General features: G+C 37.8%; 3 protein-coding genes and 1 long non-coding RNA gene across 18 annotated transcripts in view; 2 read left to right on the top strand and 2 right to left on the bottom strand.

Annotated features, from left to right (window-relative positions):
• Positions 1 to 941: 941 nt before the first annotated feature.
• LOC122089061 lies at positions 942 to 2,168 on the bottom strand. The gene is made up of 2 exons (XR_006143201.1): positions 1,986 to 2,168; positions 942 to 1,467 (listed from the first exon to the last, which is right to left on the bottom strand). It is a non-coding gene; the product is annotated as an uncharacterized LOC122089061 (long non-coding RNA).
• On the top strand, positions 1,466 to 10,668 carry LOC122089059 (calmodulin-binding protein 60 D-like). 11 transcript variants are annotated; one of them, XM_042658494.1, is made up of 10 exons: positions 2,157 to 3,460; positions 3,558 to 3,633; positions 5,413 to 5,465; positions 5,982 to 6,040; positions 6,164 to 6,259; positions 6,341 to 6,469; positions 7,777 to 7,937; positions 8,045 to 8,248; positions 8,727 to 8,898; positions 9,405 to 10,071. In XM_042658494.1, the coding sequence occupies exons 1-10, from the start codon at positions 3,375 to 3,377 to the stop codon at positions 9,920 to 9,922; spliced, it is 1,554 nt and encodes a 517-aa protein (XP_042514428.1). In that variant the 5' UTR covers positions 2,157 to 3,374; the 3' UTR covers positions 9,923 to 10,071. The 11 variants fall into 11 exon arrangements, with proteins under 11 accessions (XP_042514418.1, XP_042514428.1, XP_042514422.1 ...); XM_042658488.1 differs by having other exon boundaries at positions 2,157 to 2,828; positions 2,972 to 3,057; positions 3,389 to 3,460; positions 5,982 to 6,469; XM_042658484.1 differs by adding an exon at positions 1,466 to 1,962 and having other exon boundaries at positions 2,320 to 3,460; positions 5,982 to 6,469.
• Positions 10,669 to 16,155: 5,487 nt separating this feature from the next.
• Positions 16,156 to 18,702, top strand: LOC122088984 (ubiquitin-conjugating enzyme E2 4-like). Of its 3 annotated transcripts, none has more exons than XM_042658389.1 (7): positions 16,156 to 16,366; positions 16,645 to 16,787; positions 17,037 to 17,116; positions 17,437 to 17,551; positions 17,803 to 17,855; positions 18,168 to 18,296; positions 18,472 to 18,702. In XM_042658389.1, the coding sequence occupies exons 2-7, from the start codon at positions 16,744 to 16,746 to the stop codon at positions 18,594 to 18,596; spliced, it is 546 nt and encodes a 181-aa protein (XP_042514323.1). In that variant the 5' UTR covers positions 16,156 to 16,366; positions 16,645 to 16,743; the 3' UTR covers positions 18,597 to 18,702. The 3 variants fall into 3 exon arrangements, with proteins under 3 accessions (XP_042514323.1, XP_042514325.1, XP_042514324.1); XM_042658391.1 differs by having other exon boundaries at positions 16,156 to 16,360; XM_042658390.1 differs by lacking the exon at positions 16,156 to 16,366 and adding an exon at positions 16,384 to 16,538.
• LOC122088983 (dolichyl-diphosphooligosaccharide--protein glycosyltransferase 48 kDa subunit-like) overlaps positions 18,597 to 22,360 on the bottom strand; it is a 21,047-nt gene continuing 17,283 nt past the window's right edge. For all 3 annotated transcript variants that reach the window (XM_042658387.1, XM_042658386.1, XM_042658385.1), the window contains exons 8-13: positions 20,198 to 20,273; positions 19,918 to 19,989; positions 19,658 to 19,783; positions 19,469 to 19,573; positions 18,864 to 18,947; positions 18,597 to 18,776 (exon numbers count right to left, since the gene is read on the bottom strand). In XM_042658387.1, coding sequence (XP_042514321.1) covers positions 18,729 to 18,776; positions 18,864 to 18,947; positions 19,469 to 19,573; positions 19,658 to 19,783; positions 19,918 to 19,989; positions 20,198 to 20,273 — 511 coding nt within the window. In that variant the 3' untranslated portion in view covers positions 18,597 to 18,728. The remainder of the gene's footprint in view (positions 18,777 to 18,863; positions 18,948 to 19,468; positions 19,574 to 19,657; positions 19,784 to 19,917; positions 19,990 to 20,197; positions 20,274 to 22,360) is intronic.

Here is a 22,360-nt window from a genome sequence, read left to right on the forward strand (position 1 = left end):
TCAAGAAGCAATATCAGTATACTATATAATATGTAATAGTCCTAATGTCTTAATGGACACTTACATTAGTAATTAAGTAATATTTCTCTTTTCAAAAAAAAAAAAAAAGGTGAGACGATGTAAACGAAACAGATGAGTTAGGAATCGAAAAATTAGAGAGAGATGGGACCCAAGGGTTAACCCAAAAGTAGGTGGAAGAACTAGACCCAGCATCCACAAAAACCATGTGTAATAGGGAGAATTGAAAAGATGTTATTCCAGATCCATGAACCCTTCTTCGAGGAGGTAGAAGCATCGAAGATGGAAGTACCCGGAAAATAACGAGCCTTAAGTGTAGAGGCCCAAAGGGAATTGAGTTCCGAAAGAAGACGCCAACCCAATTTCAAAAGCAGTGCTTTGTTATGAAGCTTTGCCTCATGAAGGCCCAATCCACCCTCCCGCAAGGGGAACAAATTTTGTGCCAAGAGATAAAAATAGCTTATTTTTAGACCTACAAGAACCAACCCCATGCCAAAACCAGGCGCATAACGAATCAATCTGTTTACAAGTGGTAAGGGGGATATCGAAACATTGCTTCCGGTATGATGGGATTGAACCCAGAATTGATTGTGTCAATACCTTCTGTCCGCATAGGAAAGGAGATTGGATTTCCAAATTGATAATTTCTTTGTCATTCTGATAATGATATGATTAAAGGCTCCTACACGGGTTCGTGAAGGGGGCAAAACGGTGCCTAGGTAAGGAATATCCTGAGTCAATTCCGAGATACCAAGGAGTGAACAAAGATGGCTTCAGAAGAGCTTCGACACATTATGGCTAAAGAAACATTCACTCTTAGATAAATTCACATGTTGTCCAGATAAATCCGAGAACAGGTCCAAAAGGCTCTGCAAGAGATGAACACATCATCTGCTTTAAATTTTCAGAGTTCATCAAACAACTTTTACATCATGAAAAAGATTAAGCTCTCTGTAAACAGACAATAGGCGAAAAAGTTAACTCCATAGCCAAAAAAAAAAGAAAGGATATCAACAGACATCCTTGTCGAAGACCCCGAGATGGTCGAAAATATTCAAAGGCCGCCCCTTCCAATTTAATAGAGAAGGAAGAAGAACACATCATGGCCCATAGTTCTGATGTTACAAAATTACCCAAAACAGGTGCATGCTATATCTTACCGGCTTACCCCTACAAATTGGACAATTTCGTCCTTTCGTCGCTGCAGCTCCTACCCTACGTTGTGAACTCCCTCGTCCACCACCGCCGTTGCACCACTTCCGTTCTCTCCACCACCAAGGACTGGCATGCTACCTAACAGTGGGCCACCATCGTCTTCCTACTCATCTTCTCCCTCGACTTCCTTGCCTTCACTTCCTCCTGTAATACCTTCACTGCCACCAAGGTTTTGAACCTCGCTTCGATCCAAGCAAAGGAACTCCTCAATGGCTAGAAGGTCGTCGTCATCACCTGCAAGGAGAACTGACTTTTAGGTGGTTTCGTTTACATAAAAATGAAGTACCTTCGTTTTTCTGAGGAAGAAAATGAACACGAAGCCCTCACTTGACCCAAATTCTCTAGGGTTTTAAAAATTGAATAAGCTGATTTGACTTGGGAGTTTGGATCAATACGGGGCTCCTTCTGATTAACTCCGATTCTATGCTTAATGAGTCCATTCGAGTTTGGTCAATTTCTATTTGAATCCAACAGATTCTGAGATCATTCGAATTGAAATCGATGGAAATGAATTCCAAGATTTAAAACTTTGCAATTCTCTCGTTGTATCCTACCCTCCGAACCACTTCAAGGGAGCGGATCTAAGCTAACAAGGAGTTCCTGCAACTATTTTAATGGAGAAATGCAAGAACAAGAACTCATGCATGCATGGCGTGACCAGAACCAGACAAAAGATCTCCCAATTTTGGTTTTCTCCTCAACTTTGTTGCCGCGTGACAAGACTTGGAGGTAAATCAGTAGAATAACTTTACCTAAATCTTTAATGATTGTTAAAATCTAAAAATCTTATCGAAAAGCTGATGAATGGAATCGCATTAAAGCTTTCTATGCTTGTAGGTGAAAATTCGAGGAAGGGTAGTAGAAGATTAACAGTAGCTTTCCATGGACACTCTTCATTAATTTTTGTCGGCCATCACTCTTATGATCCTTGTTGTTTCAACTTCATTGAATTAGAAAAGGGTTTTGACTAAATTCTTGTTTCATCATTCTTTTAACGTTTCCTAATCAACCCTAACTTTGGATTTTGGTGTTATCGTTATGACTTAGAACATTTTATTTTCGATTAATTCTATTCCACTGTTCCAGGTTGCTTGTGCAAGAAACTAGCAATATTGATTGGTACAGGTACTCGAAGCTCAGATTTTAAAATTGGGTATTAGTGCTCCTCACATGCAGGCCTTCGGAAGCTCGAAGGAGAGAGTGATTCATCATTTATGCTTCCGAAAAAGGGGAAAAGTTGAGATATGTCCACCTTTCTATGTAAAGAGAGAGAATTCCCCGAGCATCTGTTTTATCTTATTCTTATCTCGTCGTGATGAACACTTTTAGAGAGAGAGAGAGAGAGAGAGAAGGAGAAAAGTGGGGCACCAAAGAGACTGCGCAAAGTAAAGAAGCAACACAGAGCGTGTCATCCCTCCTTGGATGAAATTTATTTCCTTTTTTTCCAATTGTATTCGAATCTAACCTCACTTTCATGGAGTCATTTCATCATGAAAGTGAAGGCTGAAAAGCGCGTTTCAATTTGCTCTGCAATTTCCACCTACTTTCTCTGCAAAGAATGCTACTCAGTCCTTACTCAAAAGTCTCAAACTCAGGTACGCGTAGAACTATTTATTCTTCCCCTACGCTCCTTTTCTTTTTTCTTTCTGGGTTCCTTATTTTTGGATCCTTTGTGGAGTTTCCGCTCCCATTGCGATTATTATTTGATATATTGGTTTCTGAATCTGCAATCTCCGAGTATCTTTGACTCGCTACGCGATTTAGTCAGTTCGTTTGATATTTGGACTTGAAGAATCTCAGACTCAGATAATTTTTTTTAATAATGTAAGATATTCACCTCCTCTGCTTTTCTGTGGACAATTCAAAATATCGTTGTTTCAGTGTAATTGCTGTGCCTATAATACTTTCTGATTAAATGGAAATGTTGGTGAGCGTGTTCTTTACGGCTCCAATGAGAACTTCCATGCACCTTCGCTACAGTTGGTTAGTTATCATTTCTACTTATAGTAGATCACCTCGGTGGGTGGAGGGCATTTCACAGGCACAGTTTTAGCAATTTCGGACCTTTTGCTTTGTAGTTTTAGGGTTTTGGATTCTGGCTGCTGTGTAGTTGGTTCATTTATCATTTCTTGGTTCGTCTGATGGTACCCAAAAGGTATCTTCACGAGGAGAATGATGGTTTAGACGTTCAAGTTCAGGAATCAAAGCGTTGTCATACACTATCAACGTGCGTGTTTGTAAGCATTTAGTTATTATTTTGGTTCATACTTCCTTGTTTAGTTGTCACAGCAGGTATTCATGAAACTAATTTCTATTGTTGGCAGTGTTGTGAGAGAGCTGATGCAAGGATTGTCCATGCAAGAATTCTATGCAAAGTTGGAACCTTTTCTGAGAAATGTGGTAGGATAAGTGTGTTGCTACAATTCTTTAGATTCACCCAACATTCCAACTAATTTTGTTCTTAAATGAATTTTTGCAATTTCAATTCATTCGCCAGTTGGCTATTGAACTGAAGTTATTCCCTAAAAGCATTCTTTTGGGTTTTTTTCTTCATCCTGTGCAGTTTTATTCTTCCTGTGTGTCTCTCTCTTGCTCTGCTTCGGTGGCAGAGAAAAGAAAATATTTTTTTTGGATGAATAGGAGAAAAGTCCATCTTGTTGGACTGCTCATTCAACCATAGTATCTTTATATGTGGTTGTTCTATTGAGTTTTGCTCCTGGTTAAAGTTCATACATTTAATTAAAATTTCATTTGTGGTCTCTGTTTTCATGGCACCGCCAATTACCTATCACTTTTGGGTTTAGATAATGTCTAGGCTGGGCAAAATGATCTTGTTTGATGTGTGCTTTGGATTCGTGTTACATTCCAGGTTGTCTCTATAAGAGTGAGATGGAAGCTTATTTCTTTGACCATCCCAACTTTAAATGCATAGTATCTTTACTACCTTGACTTGACTAACGGCCATGGTTTCCTGGCATCATTCTTATTATAGGATTCTGTGTCATGTCACCTGAGTTTTTGGATTGTATCTTGATTTGAGGGGAAATTTTGGTCTAGATCAAATCTTGGGAATGTGCACTGTTCCTACCCTTATCATATGTTGCATGTTTCACTTTCATAGGCAAGGAGATTCTAAGGATTTCTATTTTGGTCTCTCTTCTGGTGTAACAAAATGAGCAAATTGTTTCCAGATGCATAACATATTCATGTGTCCCATGCATGCTAAAAAAATAAATAAATAATTAAAAGCAGAAAAAAAGAAAGAAAATAAATTTATATACCTATCACTATTGTTTTTAATATTGTATACATAAATGAAATAACTTTTATGAACATAACATAATAGTATATGGAAATAATTGTTGAGGCGTGTCAACATTTCAATTTTTTCTACCTCAAACGTGCATGTCTAAGTTAGAGCTGGTTGAGGTCTCCAAGGCCATATATGACCAAAACGTGCATGTCTAAGTTAGATCTGGTTGAGGTCTCCAAGGCCATATATGACCAAAACGTGCATGTCTAAGTTAGATCTGGTTGAGGTCTCCAAGGCCATACATGAGCAAAACATGAACAAGATTCCAGTTACAACAAGCACTTGGATCGAGAGGACACAGATGGAAATTGCCAATGTTGGTGCAGATATCGCTTGCATAATTCATAAGCTGTAGAATTGGCACACCTTGGCACCCATAGAGTTAATATGATCGAAAGGATGTTAAAGATCTGTCTACCCTAAGAAGAGGGGAAAGCTTCTGTCATGAATAAAGTAGGAGTTTTCATTTTATTTATATTTCAACCAATTCTGGGTAGTGTACTTGTTTTTTCTAGCTATGTCTCTAAGTTACAATCATCACGTTCTGTAAAGCAACCCCCCCCCCTCCTTTTTCCCCTCTTCTTCATGTTTTGTTGGGTTATAGTTGTTGATCTTAAAAAATAAGTAAATTTAGGTACTGGATGCGTAAGATATGTTTATGGATGATGAAATGCAGTAGGTTAGACTACTTCTTTGTTGGATATGTCTGAACTTGTCAAATTGTCTGATGGCATTTGAATTGGTTGTCATTTAATTTTCTAATTGGTTGCATATTTAAAACCTTTATTAGAACTATTGATTATAATCACTTCTTCTAAGTTACTGAATGCATTTGTTCTTTTTGATTTTTTTAAATACTGCATTAGGTGCGAGAGGAGGTGGAACGTGTAATTTTACCCTATATCCAATCTTCCCCCAGGTATTGCTTTGTTCAAGTGTTTGTGGTTGTTTATTAATAATGTATCGCTGCGTAGGCCCAAAGTTTTTTGTTTGTTAATTTGCTTGTGGTTTTATATTTACACTTCCTAGGAATCTTTGGCTACTTTTTATTCATGGTCCTGAGGTTCATCTGAGTATCGAAATCCTGTGTAATATTATTATCACCTTCTTTTATGGTCTATTCTTCTAAACTTAAGTTCTATACTTGTAGGTAATCATGTTGTGGCTTTCTCCTTTTGTGATTTAAGAGTGGGGTGGGTTGGGTTTGCTATGCTGTAGGAGTGGCACTAGAACTGTTATTTTGTTGGTGCTGGGTGGTCTGTGAGGTTCTTGATGGGTTGTTGGGTTTGGTGAGGCAGTGGAATATAGGCCTTGGATGTTCAGGAGATCAGTGATCCTCTTTGCTATATTCTTTTCTTTTCTTTTCTTTTCTGGTTAGATTTCTCTTATCTTTAATGGCATTGTGACCTTCTTTGTCATGTTCACTTTGTTATAGACCTTCCATTAACCAGATTGAGGCATCTGGATCAAGAGGCTGGCAGTTGCATTTTATTGGTACGTTGCCCAGTACGTTTTTCACAAACAGCAAAATAGAAGCTGAGAATGGTACACCCATTCGAATAGTTATTTGTGATGCTAGTTCCAAGAGTTTTATCACATCCGGTCCTTTATCATCAGTAAAGGTAGATATTGTTGTCCTTGACGGTGATTTTGGCGAACAAGAAGATTGGACTGCGGAGCAATTTCATGCAAGTGTCATATGTGAAAGAGAAGGTAAACGACCATTGCTGACGGGGAATCTAGTAGTTACACTGAGAGGTGGAGAAGGTTATCTTGGTGACATTGCTTTTACAGATAACTCCAGTTGGATACGAAGTCGAAAATTTAGATTAGGAGCTAGAGTTAACCGAAGTTTCAGTTCTGAAGAAAGAATTAGAGAAGCAAGAAGTGAAGCTTTTATTGTAAAAGATCACCGCGGAGAATGTAAGTTTTATTTCATCATCACTTGGAGTTACTCTTAACCTCAAATGCTCTGTGCTTGTATAAAGACACTGATTATGTAGTAATTTTATATAGTCTAGGCATATAACCCTGTGTATCTTTAAATTGAAGAATTTTTTTGGAACTCTTATATGCTTCTGAATCTGTTAGATTTTATTATGTTTGCCATGTTACTTTCTGTTTGAGAATGTTGACTTTAGTTTCTATAATGAACATATGGATCATCTTTCTGGTTTGATTACACAGGGATAGCTTTCTTGTGTAACCCATTATGCACCAAGTTTCTATTACTTTTTCATTTTGGTTCTTACATGACTGGCTTTCAGTTAGAAACCATCACGGTATTTGGTGTTTTCAATTTCAGAATTTCATGAATTGTTTAAGTCCTCTAGATATTTGTCTATCCATTCTCCTTCCACAGGCACAAAGATCATAAACATAGATATGTCATACCAACGACCTCACCTTTGGTTTATGATAAGTCATGCTCTGTGTATCTTGAAGATGTGGCCAGAAATACATTCCTTTGTTCTGTTGGACAAGAAAAATTATTCATGAAATCATCCCTTTATTCAGTTTCTGAGGCTGGGGTTACCCATGCTGTTTTCATATTTGAATCACCTCTGAAAAACATGTGGCCTTTCTTCTCTTGAATGGATCAACCTTGGCTATTGGGCTGCAGTTTAATTAAAAAAAAATCACACTCTTCCCTAACCTTGATTGTGGTTACAGACACGTTTCCTTGATTGTGGTTACCGACACATTAGATGTGGGATCTAACTCAGTTTTTTTAAGTCAGGATTGCTTCTCCTTGGGGATAGCTAATGGAATTGAAATTTTATTTGGTTGTTCAGTGTCCATGTGGCACGTACCTCTCTCCTTGGGTGATGATATGGCATATTGGAAAGAATAGGGTCATGTTGCTTTTCAATAAAACTGGATAGCATGAATTCTCAGGCAATAGCACATTGCTAGATTTTTTTTAGGAACTGATGCAGCTTAAAGACATTATTTTTGTTCCTGTGCTTGCTCTTGGTACCAAGCTCTCTGCCCCAAACATATTATGGACACTGTAAACAGAGTACATTTCCCTGCATGCTGAGGGGACAGGATTGGTTGAACTCAATGGATTATGACATATTTGGCCCTAGAAAATTTCTTCTCTTTTAAGTATGTTGTTCAACGTTCAGCTCTTTAGATAATAGCTGGAAAAGAACAAAAATGAAATATCTATCTGGATCACTGAATGGCTTTCTCTTATGCAATGAAAACTTGGTTTGTTCCTTCAGTGTATAAGAAGCACTACCCTCCATCCTTTGGTGATGAAGTATGGCGTCTGGAAAAGATTGGAAAAGATGGTTCCTTTCATAATCGGCTTGCTGCTCATGGAATTAAAACGGTGCAGGATTTTCTGCGGTATCTGATAACTGACCAATCCTTTCTACGCAGTGTAAGGAAATTATAATGGTTTAACCATGTTATTGAAAAGCAATTCAGTTTTTCCAATGAAGTTGGTGATTCTAATGACTGATTTTCCCTCTTCTGTATGAACTGTAGATTTTTGGCAATGGGATGTCAAACAAGACCTGGGATACAATTGTTGATCATGCGAAAACTTGTGTTTTAGATAATAAGCTGTACATGTATTGTGATGGTGGGAAACGGGTTGGGCTTCTGTTCAATTCCATTTACAATGTTCTTGGGATAATATTTGATGGCCACAGCTATCAGCCGCTGGATGACCTCACCGCATCTCAGATGGTGTGTATTTCTATCTTGAAACTCACTGTTGCAATGAAAACACTTACGCTCCAAAATTAGATAATGATAGAACTTTTTTCAATTCCAGTGATTTAGAATTCGTAGGTTTGACTTGAACTTCTCAGGCCAATCACCTATCCTAGTAAAGGTATCCAACTTGGGTTGGGCTTAACTTGAACCCAACTTTGCCATTTGTGCTTTCTCTTAGATTATCAGGGATGTTAAAAATTTGGGATTTGTCTACTGAGTTAAATTGATTCCTTGATTTTTTTTTCCAGAGAAATTTATTGTCTTGCTTCAAAATGCATATTGACTAGGCTGCATGGCAAGAATCTTGCTGATTTAACTTAGGCAAGGGATGAATCTTTGAACCCAGGGGATGGTTTAAGATGGTTATTTAATTTATTCTCTCGTTCTTTTGTTTGTGCATATGGTACATATTGATTTGAAATTGTTCTACCACACCTCCCATTGGCAGATTTGTGTGGAGCGTTTGAAGCAGCATGCTTACAGAAACATGAAGGAGATGATTGAGATTGATGGACCTTTGAATGATGGAAATCTGAGGCAGTTGCCTGTGCCACCAGCTGCCTCCTTGCAAGGATCAAGCCAGGCTTTGCAGCATCCCGACTTCCCAATCATTCTTCAAGGTAACCTTGAAAGGAAATCTGAAACCCAGAATTACCATGCATACAGATGGATTTCATTATTTGATAACTCACCCGTTTCTAACCAATTGATGATCATTGGCCTGCAAATTTAATAAAGATTCACCATGATAGTTATATGATCAGGTCAATATCAGGATGGAGAGAACTTTAAAAGGCTGTAGAGTCCCACACAACCTAGCCAGAGGCCACCTGGCTTCAGGCTTTAGTGTGACCATCATAATGTGAGAATGTACCTCTACAAGCTTCTCAGAAGCTTCCAACTAAGGTTCCCTTATCTATTTTCGCATTCCTTAACTCAACCCATTATTGTTGATTAATAAACAATGCTCCCTTTTCATCCTATGTGCCATGTGAACAGTTTGTATCATAGACTGTGTTTTTGGTCTGTCATATTGTTACCTTGGATTTGTTCATTTCAGAAACTGACACTTCACCTTGACTATTATCATTTTCTCAAGAGCAACTGAAGTTAAAATTTCCTGCAGAGCAACTCCCAATGCAACCAGGCTTCAATTCTTTGACAAACATATCAGCATCTGTTATGGAAGGTCATGGTGAATTGGAAGAAACTGCTGTGACTCAAGGTCATCATTCGGTGCAAGTATGCACACCAATCCAAAGGAACAGCTTTAACATGAATGATTCTTGCATTGGACCTTATGTGAAGGATGGAAACGAGTGGGCTCCAGGCGGGCCTTTGGTACCTGCTGTCTCTGCTGGACATCTAGCAGGTGATGACATTTCTCAGGTTCAGTGGCAGGGTTTATTTCCAGTTGACACATCATGGGGGCAGGGGAATGGAATGTTTGTGGACTCAAGTGAGGAAGCAAATATGGGCTTACTTTCTTCTCTGCCTGATTTAAGTGTACAAATTCCTAGGACTTGTAAGCCAAACATGGGATGGTTTAAGCTTAGGGCAGCTATTAAGTGGGGAATATCAGTTCGAAGGGATGTTGCTGCGAGAAGGAGGGCAAGTCTTCCACAGTTTTATCAGTATTGTTAATTACAAGTGATCATCTCAAAATTTAGTCGGTGAGGTGTGACTCTCAAACTTTGTTGTCGCAGATTTTCTTTTCTTATGGTCCTGTGCTGAGTCAAGAGTGGAAGTCCCTGTAAAACGTATATAGTTAATAAATAGTGGACCTTCCAATATTGATGATCCTTTATGCATCAGGTTTATTGTGATCCTTGTAATCCAATTCAAGTGTGGATGTTCCATGTGGAGTGATCATCTACTAATAACCCTGAAGTCAGTTTAGAGGGCTATATGTTGCTGTCACATTGGGGGCAGAGCTGCTTGTCATTGGCCTACCCAAATTGTCCCTTGCCATGTGCATCGAATGGTCCTGGAATTGGGGAATGTGAACAGGGTATCAGGTTGGTCTAATTTGGCTCAGTCGCAGAGGTGGGTTATATAACCTGGAAAGTGATGTGAAGTTTTCTTCATGGGAGTAGAAAACAAAAGCTATATCAATAAAGGGCAGCATATGCTACTGGCCTGGGAATTAGGATCCATCTCAAGAGTATTATACAGTTTGCATAATGGAGGTGTTGGGAGCCACAGTTCTTAGGATTTCAAGTGAACTAGAACCAGCATGAATTGGTTGTGACTTGATTCCAACTTTTTCTTGTGAATTTATTTATACTGTTGGGAAGAATTTAAACAGAACTGAATGGAAGGGTATTAAGTTACCTGTCATCCAAGATTGATTAATTATTATTATTATATATATTTTTTAACCTATCTAACTTGCCCCATGGGACTTTGACTACAACCACTAGGGAGAGGTAAGAGGTGAGTCATTCAAGTTTACTTGCAACATAAAACAGAGACTTTGGAAACTATTAAAGCCAATGGTATATACAATGTCTATTGTCCATTATTGGCACCCACAATTAATAAACCCTAAATGAGATGGGTTAAACTCCCCATTGGTTTATCAATGAAAGCACTTTAAATAGTTAAATGGATATTGTTCTTGCAAAAAAACAAATTAGATTTTCCTACATGGCAACCAGATAAAATATGGTATACAAGAAATTGAAAAGATCTGGATAAGTCAGTTGGTCCATCACGGCATTCTTTGAAGGTTGGTTGGTTTTATTCAAAAGTTTCAATTGCTAATAACTCAGACTCAATCTATTGCCCCTTAATTGTTCTTTCTCATTCACGTCATACCCCATTGTTTCTTTACACTAATTATCTCTTTTCTATGTCGCTTTCAAAATGGGTCCAAACAATATAAGTAAATTAGTAAATAGTCTCTTAAGAGGAAAAGCCACAAAGATGAGGAGATATATCAAGCAGGATTGGAATCTGCTCTGATACCATGTCAGATTTTCATTTTAAAAAAACAAGCGTTAAGTGGAGGTACTATCAAATATATGAACAAAACAAGAATCCCATTATTGCCGCCGTGGGATCCAATCATCCAACATAAACAACTAAAGATCCACAGAGAGAATATTGGACCACAATGGACATTGGATGCACATAGGCTTATGTAGCTTATCGCCTTATATTAGGAAGGCTGCTTCTTCTTCTTCCTCCCCTTCCTCTTCCTCTTGGGTTGCTTATTTGGTCCAGGGCATTAAAGAAAGAAAAAAGAAATACAAGAAGTTACGTTCTGAGTTAGCCAATGTGGTCCTGCTGCCTAATCTCTATATTTCATGTTATTGGTTCCTTGATTAAGTCCCAAAAAAGAAAACTAAACTAAGTAAACTATTGGAATAATATTGTTGCCAAACCAAACAATCTGGTTTCACAAGTCACTGGATAAACATCTGAGCCGGCCAATCAATTAAAACCTCAACATTTTGATTAAAAAAAAAAAAGGCAAAACTGTCAATGAAAAAAGAAACTTATGTAGATCTATGGAGAGAATTGAATATATCTACTTCTAGATGTTCTTGCTCTAGAAGCTATGTGGTGAGCTATTGATATTACAAAACTTTCCTATTTAACCAAATAAACAATTTCAAAGGTAGATATTAGTTTAAACAACCTAATAATAAACTAAATATCTCCCAAGGCCTAGAGAGATGATGTTATTTGTCCATATCAACTCCACAATATTTATATAATTAGTCCATGGTCCATACCTCTATCCTCTGGCATCCCATTTCCATCGCATTTTGCAATCCTTACTACATCCCCTTGTTTCTGCTTTTTTAGCACATCCTGGTTAGAGGATCATAACTATCATCGACAATCAAGCAAATATGATGATTCTCGATGAATAATTGTTGGTATTTCTCAATTGATAGAGAAATAGATTCTTGAAAAGGAATAGTGGTCTCAACCTAAGTGAGAGATTATAAATCATCCACTCACCTAGTAATATTGTGCATGATGCCTATAGGATTAAGAGGGGAATGGAGAAAGGCAACTTGATTACGAGCCATGAAAATAACATTTTGTTGCTATGACAAAAAAAATTGTAGATTTATTTATTTTAATATAGATAGATTATTAAGCACTGACTCAAGAAATATGATCAAGTTGAGATAACACCTGCGTAGCTGACCCTGTATAAGAAATGGTCTTAGGATACCGTTCTATTTTACTGCTAAAACTTATTTTCTTTTATTGTTATTTAGTCCAATGGGCACTTCATTTTTTTATTTTTCTTTTACTTTGAAACGTATTGGATCCATGTAGTTGACCCCATTAAGTTGGGATGAGGTTATGGTTATTGTTGTTGTTGATTCAAGAAATGTTATCAATGACGGTGATTGAAGGTAATCCACATACAAGTCCAATGGCACTGCAGCCCAAATACACTTAGTTCCTTGGTGTTGACTGCGCTGATGGTTGTGTTTAGGTGGGATGCTACGAAGGATCGCAGACCAACCTTACAAGGGTCAGGAAGGAAGGAGCTCACACTCCCACACCCTACCTTGATCGCGCAATACAACATGTTCACGGTCTCACTGGGCAGGTATCGATAATAATCATTCCGCAGGTTCACATATGGAAACCTTATTACGACTTCCCCTTCCTCTAAATGATAAGGTTCAGTGGACTTTTTGCGACGTTGACGGCGATGAACCACCCACGTCAAAATAGGACAGAAATAGGACACATTTGCATACTACAATGTTGCATATTCATTGTCGCATTTATTAATTATTTATTTTTGTAATCACATCTAGGCTCCTTAGGTTTTCGGTATGTGTGTGCTAGCCGAACAAGATTAGGTCCCGTTTGATTTTTGTTTCCAGGGACATGTTTTTCCCTTTTTCTGTGCTCAGAAACGAAAAAACACCCCAAAAGCCGTTTGATTTTTCTATTTCGTTACACTTGTTTTTCGAAATAGAAATAGAAAGGGCCCGTTTGATAACGCTTCTGCTGTTTCTGTTTCAAGAAACGGAAGAAACAGAAATTGTTGTTTCTGGAAACAGAAACAGGTAAGAAGGGTGTTTGATAATTCTTGTTTCTGGAAATAGAAACGGGTAAGAAGGTTACAGTGGAGGAGCTTCTCCTTCGATCGTTGCAAGTAGAGGAGAAAGACAGTTAGGAGAGGGGAGGAGGAGAGAACGAATAGTCTCTTTCTTCTCTCATTCTTTGCAAGTAGATCAGCAGGAAGCTTCGAGAAGGAGTGAAAGCTATAAAAAGATAAAGGGCTTTTGATTTTTGGGGGAGAAATTTTAGGGAGAGATGGATCGAGAGCAAACAGTTCTTTCTGGGTGGAAAGGAGAGAGAGAATAGGATAGAGAGAGAGAACCGATACTATTCTCGGATCGTTCAAAGGAGGAGGAAACCAGGAATCTCATCTCCTTTTCCTCTTCTTCTTCTCGGTTTCGATTGCATCGAGGGAAGGAGGTACTGATCTCAGAAAGGATCGGCGCTTTAGGAGCAGAGATTGTCTGGTTCGATGAGTTCTTGATTCTCGTACAGAAGTGGTGCGTCTTCTCCTTTCACTGTGAAGAGGGTGACCGCAGGAGGGGCAGAGCTCTCCGTCGTCGGTTACACAGGAGGAGCAGAGCTCTCGGTTAGCAGCTGCAGCTCGTCTTCAATCGTTGTACAGGGAGGCTTATCTTGGTCGTCGAATGAGTGGAGCTCCCCGCCGTCGGTTACACAGGAGGAGAACGTTGCAATCGTCGTCGGTTACGCAGGAGGAGCAAAGATCTCGGTTAGCAGTTGCAGGTCGTCTTCAACGGTTGTACAGGGAGGCCACTGTCGATCTTCGAATGAAGCTCCCCATATGTACATAAGATTTTTAAAAGGGTCGGTTTGTCGAATGAATTGTTCCGATTTTTTGTTTCGAGAAACAAGCGAAACAAGTTTTTGTTTCGTCATTCATGTTTCTTGAAGCATAAATTGTTATAAATTTCAATTTATGCTTCAAGAAACAAGTAGAACACAACACTTTTACCAAACGGTATTTATGCCGTTTCTGTGTTTCTGAGAACAAGAAAACACAGAAACACGTTTCTGGTTACGTTATCAAACGGGCCCAAGATTTTTAAAAGGGTCGGTTTGTCGAATGAATTGTTCCGCTTTTTTGTTTCGAGAAACAAGCGAAACAAGTAAAACTTGTTTCGTCAATCATGTTTCTTGAAGCATAAATTGTTATAAATTTCAATTTATGCTTCAAGAAACAAGTAGAACACAACACTTTTACCAAACGGTATTTATGCCATTTCTGTGTTTCTGAGAACAAGAAAACACAGAAACACGTTTCTGGTTACGTTATCAAACGGGCCCTTATTTTTCTGTTTCTAGAAACAAGTGGGAGGAGCAAAAATTGTAAAAAACTTGATACTTCACTTGACCTACCCCACCCCCAACCTATTATTGAAACTTCTCGCTATCCAGAAGTGGCAACTCCAACCTGGTTGTGCGAAGCTCATAGTTCCGGACTGCCTTCATCCTTCTGAAACTCATCTCCATGAAGCATACCTGTCATTCCAATGTCTTGCCTTCACTCGTAAGTTGCATACCTGCAACGTCATGTCTTCACTCGAGTCTTGAACCCGACTACACTGTTGAAAACGTTTCAGGAAACAAAAAAATCAAACACCTTTTTACAGTTCCAAAAAAATCGTTTCTTAGCATACAAATAGAAAAAAACCGTTTTTGTTATTTACAGACACAGAAATAGCAAAAACAAAATCAAACGGACCCTAAGTCACTAATTGACTAATAGCCAATTGGGTGATGCCTCAAAACAAAACTTGGGTTATAAAGGGTAAACGAGGGCAGCTAAAAGAAGAGCAGATGTGTCAATAGAGATTTGACCCTTTCTCAATTGCCACTTCTCTAAACATTGGTGGAGAGATTTTCTATTACGAAACGTAAGTAGAGAAATTGATGCTCTTTAAAACGATGTGGTTGAGGTAATCATACTCTTCTAAATGTTAGAAACAGTTCGATCACAGCAAGCAAAAGTTTCAAAAACATGTCGAATTGTTTCACCAATTTTTTTTGTTTTCCATTACTACCCAAAAATACAGAAGATTTTCTTTTTTCTTGTTGACAATGTTTTCTTGTTTTCCATTACCCTCAGACTATACATGTGTATCCGGATAAACTGCGCCTATTAGAATTAGAGTAAGAGGGTCCATCATTTCGTTCGTACCTTCTTGGCTTAGGCTTGCAACTGAACTGACTTTATAACCTCGCAGCCGGCTGCTAGCAGAAGCTAAGCACTTGAAAAACATGCTAAAAAACATTGCTTTTGTCAGCGTTTTGAAAGGTTAGGATCGGGGATTGGTCAAGGCCAAATACCATTCCGATCCATCTGTTAGCCTGATACTTGACCAATCAAATCCAAATTTTAGAACCATGCCACCAACCCCCTTCCCAGCCCTACCAAAGAAATATAGTGAATATCTTCTCACAAATTTAACTTCCAAATGAATTTTTTATTCTTGAAATATTTCAGAAGAACGCAATCAAAACAATTTCAATTTCTTGATATGTTGACTAATCAATACCAAAAAAAAAAAAAAAAAAAAAAAAAAAAGGAAATGATATCAAATCTGACTGACTAGGCTAACCACAACTCTGGCAGCCCATTTCCTGCATCTAATAGTGTCATATTTTCTTTTGTTTTCTTAATTTGGACTCAATACTCAATTGATTAATGTATGGAACCTTCTTGTATTATGTAAAAAGTAGTCGGTAGATGATTCTTCTACTCAATGTAGCTCAAAATAAATTCATACGTCATCATCCCAATAGAATGATAGAATAGCTATTAATGATAATTATTTCCTGATTGATTGATTCACTACGTTTTCTTTCTTGTGGGGATATACTTTCCTTTCCTATCCTTTTTATCATCTCTTTCTTTCTGCAACGCAGCACCTTTGCCTCCAATCATATTAAGAAACCATTCGTTGGACTTTCTTCTTCTCTTGTACAAAGTTTCCATTAAAAGCTTCGAATCTTCCACCACCTGGTGTTTCTCTGGCATCAATTCCTATTCTCCAGGTCCGGGTAAGTCCTCGGGGTTCTCCTCTTCTCTTGGTCCATGAATTTTACATTTCACTACAAGTTTCTATTTCAAAACGACTGCTTCTTCCAGCTGATGATTACAAAGAGTACTCTAAGCTCTGTTCTTCATTTTTCGATTTGAGAATTGAAACCTCACATTAGTTTATCAAAAAAGGTTTCTGAATTTTAAAAGTTTCATTCTATCCTGGCCTGATCACATATTATTCACAGTTGTTTCAGATCTTCTTATTCTCTCTTTGAATTAATATTATTTTGTACAGGTTGCAGGAAACAGTTGGGACCATAGAGAATTAGAGATTCAAAGCTCGTGAACTTATTAAAGAAAATCTGAAGGGAAAGGGAGGAGAGAAATTAAGAAGATGTCTTCTCCAAGCAAGAGAAGAGATATGGATGTCATGAAACTGTAAATTTGTTTCTATATACTTTATACTTTCTACTTTCTAGGCTATATGTAGAAAAGTAAAGAAATTTCTGTTCCAAATTCCAATCCCAGATAGGAAATTGGAGACAGACATGAGATAAAATTTATTCTTAGATTGTTTTCTGATTTGGGTTAGTGAGATAATTCATTACTGGTCTGTGGTTGATGACTGCTGGCTTTCTATATTTGTAAACACTACTGTAGATGTGATAATGGGTGGGTTGTTGGCAGGATGATGACAGATTATAAGGTGGAGACGATTCAAGACTCAGTGAGCGAGTTCTTTGTTGAGTTCAAGGGTCCCGCCAACAGTAAGTCCCACTTTTCCAACAATTATGGAATTATAAATGGACCCCTTTCTTCTTTTGTCTTCCCTTCCCTACCACTTGTTTTTGTTCCTCTTGGCTGGAATAGGAAATTTCAAAAAAAAATGAATGGACCAAATTTTCTTAAAGGCCATGGTGATTCACCATGCGTACATGGGGGCTATCATGAAAGTTTTTAGGGGAAAGTACTTAATCCCATAGGAGTTTGTGAATCTAGAATGGAGTGGTGAACTTCACCACCTGATGAAAAAATGCTTTGTCCAAAACAGAAACCAAATGACAGTGAAAAACATGAATTGAAACAGGTTTGTACAGCGGAGGAGTTTGGAGTGTAAGAGTTTTGCTTCCAGATGCTTACCCTTACAAGTCTCCATCCATTGGCTTCGTCAATAGTATCTACCATCCCAACATTGATGAGAAGTACGTATTCATCCTTTGCTTTGCATACTTGCTCACTCTCCTCTACAATTGTAGATGTAAATAAAAAAGGGAGAACACTACCCTCTCAGCATTCCCCACGCCCAGACATAACTGAGTGTCAAAAAACCCAGGTGGAGGCGTTGAGTCTTTTCACACCCAGCTGTATCCAGGATTAAAAGGCACAGCCGGGAGGCATTCCTTTTTTCCAAACAAAAATTTTCTTATTCACCTTTGTTTTCTTTGTTAAACAGATCTGGATCGGTCTGTCTCGATGTTATCAACCAGACATGGAGCCCTATGTTCGGTAAACACACTCCTCAAACCCTAAAAATAAATGCCAAATCAGAGATACAAATGGTAGGAAATACTCTTTATAGTGGCTTCCAAACCCAGCCTCAAGGAAGAAACTTCATTGCCTTGATGGTTTTTGGGTTTGAAATCTTTAAAAAAAAACAGTTCCTCTTCTTTCAAAAAATCTTATAACTGTTCATCATTGTAGCAATGGTGATCCTGTGTAAAGCAATCTGACCATCAAGAATGGTTATGGAGCTAACAAATCATTTGCTTGTATTAACTGTTCTAACTCCATCATGTCCATTGCTCCTTTCCCAATCAGATCTTGTAAACATTTTCGAGGTGTTTCTTCCTCAGCTATTGCTCTACCCAAATCCATCTGACCCTCTAAATGGTGAAGCAGCAGCCATGATGATGAGGGATCCTGAAGCTTATGAGCGAAAAGTAAAAGGTACAATTCAACTTTAACACCATTTCCATTGTATAGGCCCTTGTAGTCCCTCATGAGAAACAATGAGATATCTTAACACAAAGAAAGAGAGAATGCGATGAGTTTACATGGATGAGAATAGATCTTCTTTGGGTCAGGCTGATGTATTCTTTCTCACTTCTGTATATCACAACAGAACACTGTGAGCGGTATGCCAAGGCAGATGACATCCAAGGTCAGCAAGAAGCAAGTGATGATGATGATGATGATGATGATGTAGATATGAGCAGTGACGATGAAATGGATGTTGAAGGCATTTGATTTGACTATAACTACCTCTTTGTAAATAAAATTTGTAAACAATTGTGTGATTAACCTGCTTAGTCAAAACTTTATAATATAAGAATTTCTGTATTCTCAACCAAAAGTTCACTCGAATGCGAATGGCCTTAGCTATTTGTTGTACAGGTAGACAATGCTGAAGATGAAGAAGCCTGCCATCTAAAACCAGACCCAAATTATGTCAGAAAAATGCTTTTAAGAGAACTTGAGAAGCTGATCATCTCAAAGAGGCTTGAGAGATCTTACCGTTGAAAATGAAGCTCCATAATAAGGAAAAGCTGTTGTTATAAATCTGTCATACTCATTGTGTCTGAAGGGTCGTACTGGAATCTACAATGCAAAATTTCCAAACGTTTGAAGTACATGCAAGGAAAAAAAAAAATTTGACTAATGTGTTATAAATTATTTCAAAGTTGGAATGACATGGTGATGGCCACAAACCAGGATTCTTGCCAATGTCACATGAGTTTGTATGATATTAGGATAAAATATATATATATGGGAATTAGCCAACTCAGTAAAGGTACATGGAGACTTCTTAAATAACGAAAAGGCTAAAGTTTCACCATGGTTTATCCTCGAAGAAGACTGGCAGGTGTGCTTTCCAGTAATGAAAGACCAGACACAGAAACACACACACACACAGACCACGATTTGGATTTCTAATAATAGGAAAAAAAGAGTCTGAAAACGAGCACCAGTGGCATCTGATGGTATCACAAGGGGCAGACTAGAAGCAATCTAGGGCTACCTTTGGAGCAATCTAGGGATCAAGTTGTTGGGTTCAACAGTAAAGGATTATATATTCAGACAAAATACAAAAACATATTACATAAAAAGTATATCCATACCTGCTTCGAAAGAGATAAGCTTGTATATCCAAGCCTCTGGTATTCAACCTTGAATTGGAAAACTCCATAAACATCCGGTACCTTGAACGAAGTAAAATAGCGACCCTGCAACAAAACAAGTCCACATGAAGAGACAATTCTAATTGAAAGTGCAAGCTCACACTGCAACTTGGAGATCAAAATCAGTACCTTCCCATCAGTTGATAAAGTTTTCAACACATAGGGGCTCATCATGTAGAATTGCACTTGGACATCATTGGCCATATATGGTTCCCAGCTGGATCCAGACCACTCATAGATCTCCACAGAGTACTCCTTTCAACCAGAAATAAAGAAACACATAAGAGGCAACCAAAAGCTTTACCACTTTTTTGGGGTGGGGGTGTTGCTTAATTTTCAACAGATGATGCTTGAATGGCATGGCATGGAAAAGGGTGGTAAAAAATTACCAGGTCATCATTAATCCTGTAGATTGCTGGTTCACCTGTTTCCCCAACTTTTTGGTGCCTAATATTCACTGCCTACAAAAGAGAAAGGCAACTTACTGAGATGCACTGCAAGCCAATAATTTACTATTTAACCATAGTTACCAATTTTTTTAAGTGTCAAAAATTTGAAATATCACTAGGTGATCTTTCTTTCTTATCTATAATGTATTCGGTACCATCCAGTGAATTTGATAGAACAGTCTGAATAAATTGAAGAGCAGGAGCAACAGAGTTTACTCACCTTGAGATGACCCCTTTCATGGAACATCCATTTACTGAGTTCAGTAACAAACTGCTCATTCCCTGATTTCTCAAATCTGTTATAACAAAGTAGATTTGTTATGACAAAGTAGATTTCCCATGAGTTTCCAGCCATTAACAGGAATTTTGTTTCACTACATCTAAGATCTCTTGTGCAAAAAGAGGAATTAAGTGATGCGGATGCACAAAGTCTGGATGGATACTCAAAACTTATTTCATTGTTCTGCAGTTGCAAACAACTTATCTAGAAAACAAAAATCCTAGATTCTATGTAAAGATGTGTAAAGATTAACATCACAAATGTCATAAATATCATGAGGAAAATTTTTCAATAAATTCAGAAAACAAAAGCTTATTAAATTATGTTGATGCAGAATGATCCCACATGTCAGCCATTAACAGGAATTTTGTTTCACTACATCTAAGATCTCTTGTGCAAAAAGAGGAATTAAGTGATGCGGATGCACAAAGTCTGGATGGATACTCAAAACTTATTTCACTGTTCTGCAGTTGCAAACAACTTATCTAGAAAACAAAAATCCTAGATTCTATGTAAAGATGTGTAAAGATTAACATCACAAATGTCATAAATATCATGAGGAAAAATTTTCAATAAATTCAGAAAACAAAAGCTTATTAAATTATGTTGATGCAGAATGATCCCACATGTCATTTGCAGTCTATTCAACATCTTTTTTTTTTTTTTGGTTGGGTGATAACAAATAATTCATTGCAAAAAGAACGACTAAGATGCAAGACATGATTCAAAGAACATAAGTGATGCAGAATTGAAATTGAATGGGTAAAGTCAGCGAGAGATCAGTAGCAACAGGATCGCATATAGGAACAAACCAGTATTAACTTTTAAGTACAGAATCCTCTGATACCATATGTGTACACACACACACACACACACAAACACACACACACATATATATATATATATATATATATGAGAGAAGAAATAAAAAGGATATGACCAAAGCTTCACCACCTAGCCTGTGGGAATGGAATCACCACCAAGATGTGTTACTCTTTCACTACTACAATCCATCATGCTCTTGGAATCACCACTAAGATGTGTTACTCTTTCACTACTACAATCTGTCCAGATTCATCACTAAACCAAAGAATATTGAAGCAGAATATCCTATTGTTCCTTTCTTCACAGGGTTCAAATAGTGACATAAACACATCTCCTCGTTAGCATACCTTTTTCACCAACATGTTCTACTCATCTTTGATGCAACATGTATGTCTCCAAAAGTATTTTCAGCCCAAATATTCTAGGATAATCCAGTCAATCAAAAAACATTGACCTGGGAATGACGATCATCCTGCTACTCTGACCACAAATAATTCACTAATGCAAATATTAATAGGCTCCTGTTGTCTTCCTTCCCATCCATACTCAATTGTCCTCCAGATACTGTTGACCTTCCTCTGTAGACTTATCCATTTTTTTCATTCGAAGTGACAGAAAGTGGTTTAACAACCATGAACACCTTTGCTAGTTGTGTCAACTTGGAAGAGCAAGAAGCCCCAGAGAAAATTTCAACAAGGTCACAACAAAAGCAGAAGAATCTAGTTCCAACTTCCAAACCAAGACTCTTGTATATTCAATCATCCTTCAAACCATCAGGACATTTATAGGGAAAGAGCTCGTTGCTTTTTTCACTGATATCTTCCTAACTAACCACAATGAATTTTTTACCTTTAAAAGGTAATGGACCATAATCTCATTCAAATTTCTTAGATGTGAATTCTTCGACAAAGTAAATTTTCGCGTGGCAGCTGAATAGATTGAAACTGGGTTTTGAGGCAGTCCTCATTACAACCCTCAGTCATTTGAAATTGCCAGGCTAAAGAGAGAGTATTGAATAACCATTTCCAGCTACTCATCTATGGCCTTGGTTCCCACATACAAGTTTTATTTGCTAAAATATCCATGCATATCTCTTGTAGTCTTGTGGTTTCTCATGCCTTCCCCCCCCCCCTTTTTTTTCGGACCAATAAAAATTTAACAATATATTCAGAATAAATTACCACACATTGGTGTATTACCACAAACAAATGGACCAAAACATATACCACACTCCTTCAAAAGGTCAGTCAAAGATTTTTCTTTTGCTTTTGCCTTTTT

The sequence above is a fragment of the Macadamia integrifolia genome, chromosome 9, assembly GCF_013358625.1.
Source record: "Macadamia integrifolia cultivar HAES 741 chromosome 9, SCU_Mint_v3, whole genome shotgun sequence".
Classification (NCBI taxonomy): Eukaryota; Viridiplantae; Streptophyta; class Magnoliopsida; order Proteales; family Proteaceae; genus Macadamia; species Macadamia integrifolia.

Bases quoted from the DNA above. Each gene is read 5' to 3' on its own strand.
- LOC122089059 (XM_042658484.1), top strand. From the start codon at position 3,375: ATGGTACCCAAAAGGTATCTTCACGAGGAGAATGATGGTTTAGACGTT. The intron at 3,634-5,412 runs GTAGGATAAGTG...ATACTGCATTAG, and splicing joins AACCTTTTCTGAGAAATGTG to GTGCGAGAGGAGGTGGAACG. The intron at 7,938-8,044 runs GTAAGGAAATTA...TATGAACTGTAG, and splicing joins ACCAATCCTTTCTACGCAGT to ATTTTTGGCAATGGGATGTC.
- LOC122088984 (XM_042658389.1), top strand. From the start codon at position 16,744: ATGTCTTCTCCAAGCAAGAGAAGAGATATGGATGTCATGAAACT. The intron at 17,552-17,802 runs GTACGTATTCAT...TTTGTTAAACAG, and splicing joins CATCCCAACATTGATGAGAA to ATCTGGATCGGTCTGTCTCG. The intron at 18,297-18,471 runs GTACAATTCAAC...ATATCACAACAG, and splicing joins TTATGAGCGAAAAGTAAAAG to AACACTGTGAGCGGTATGCC.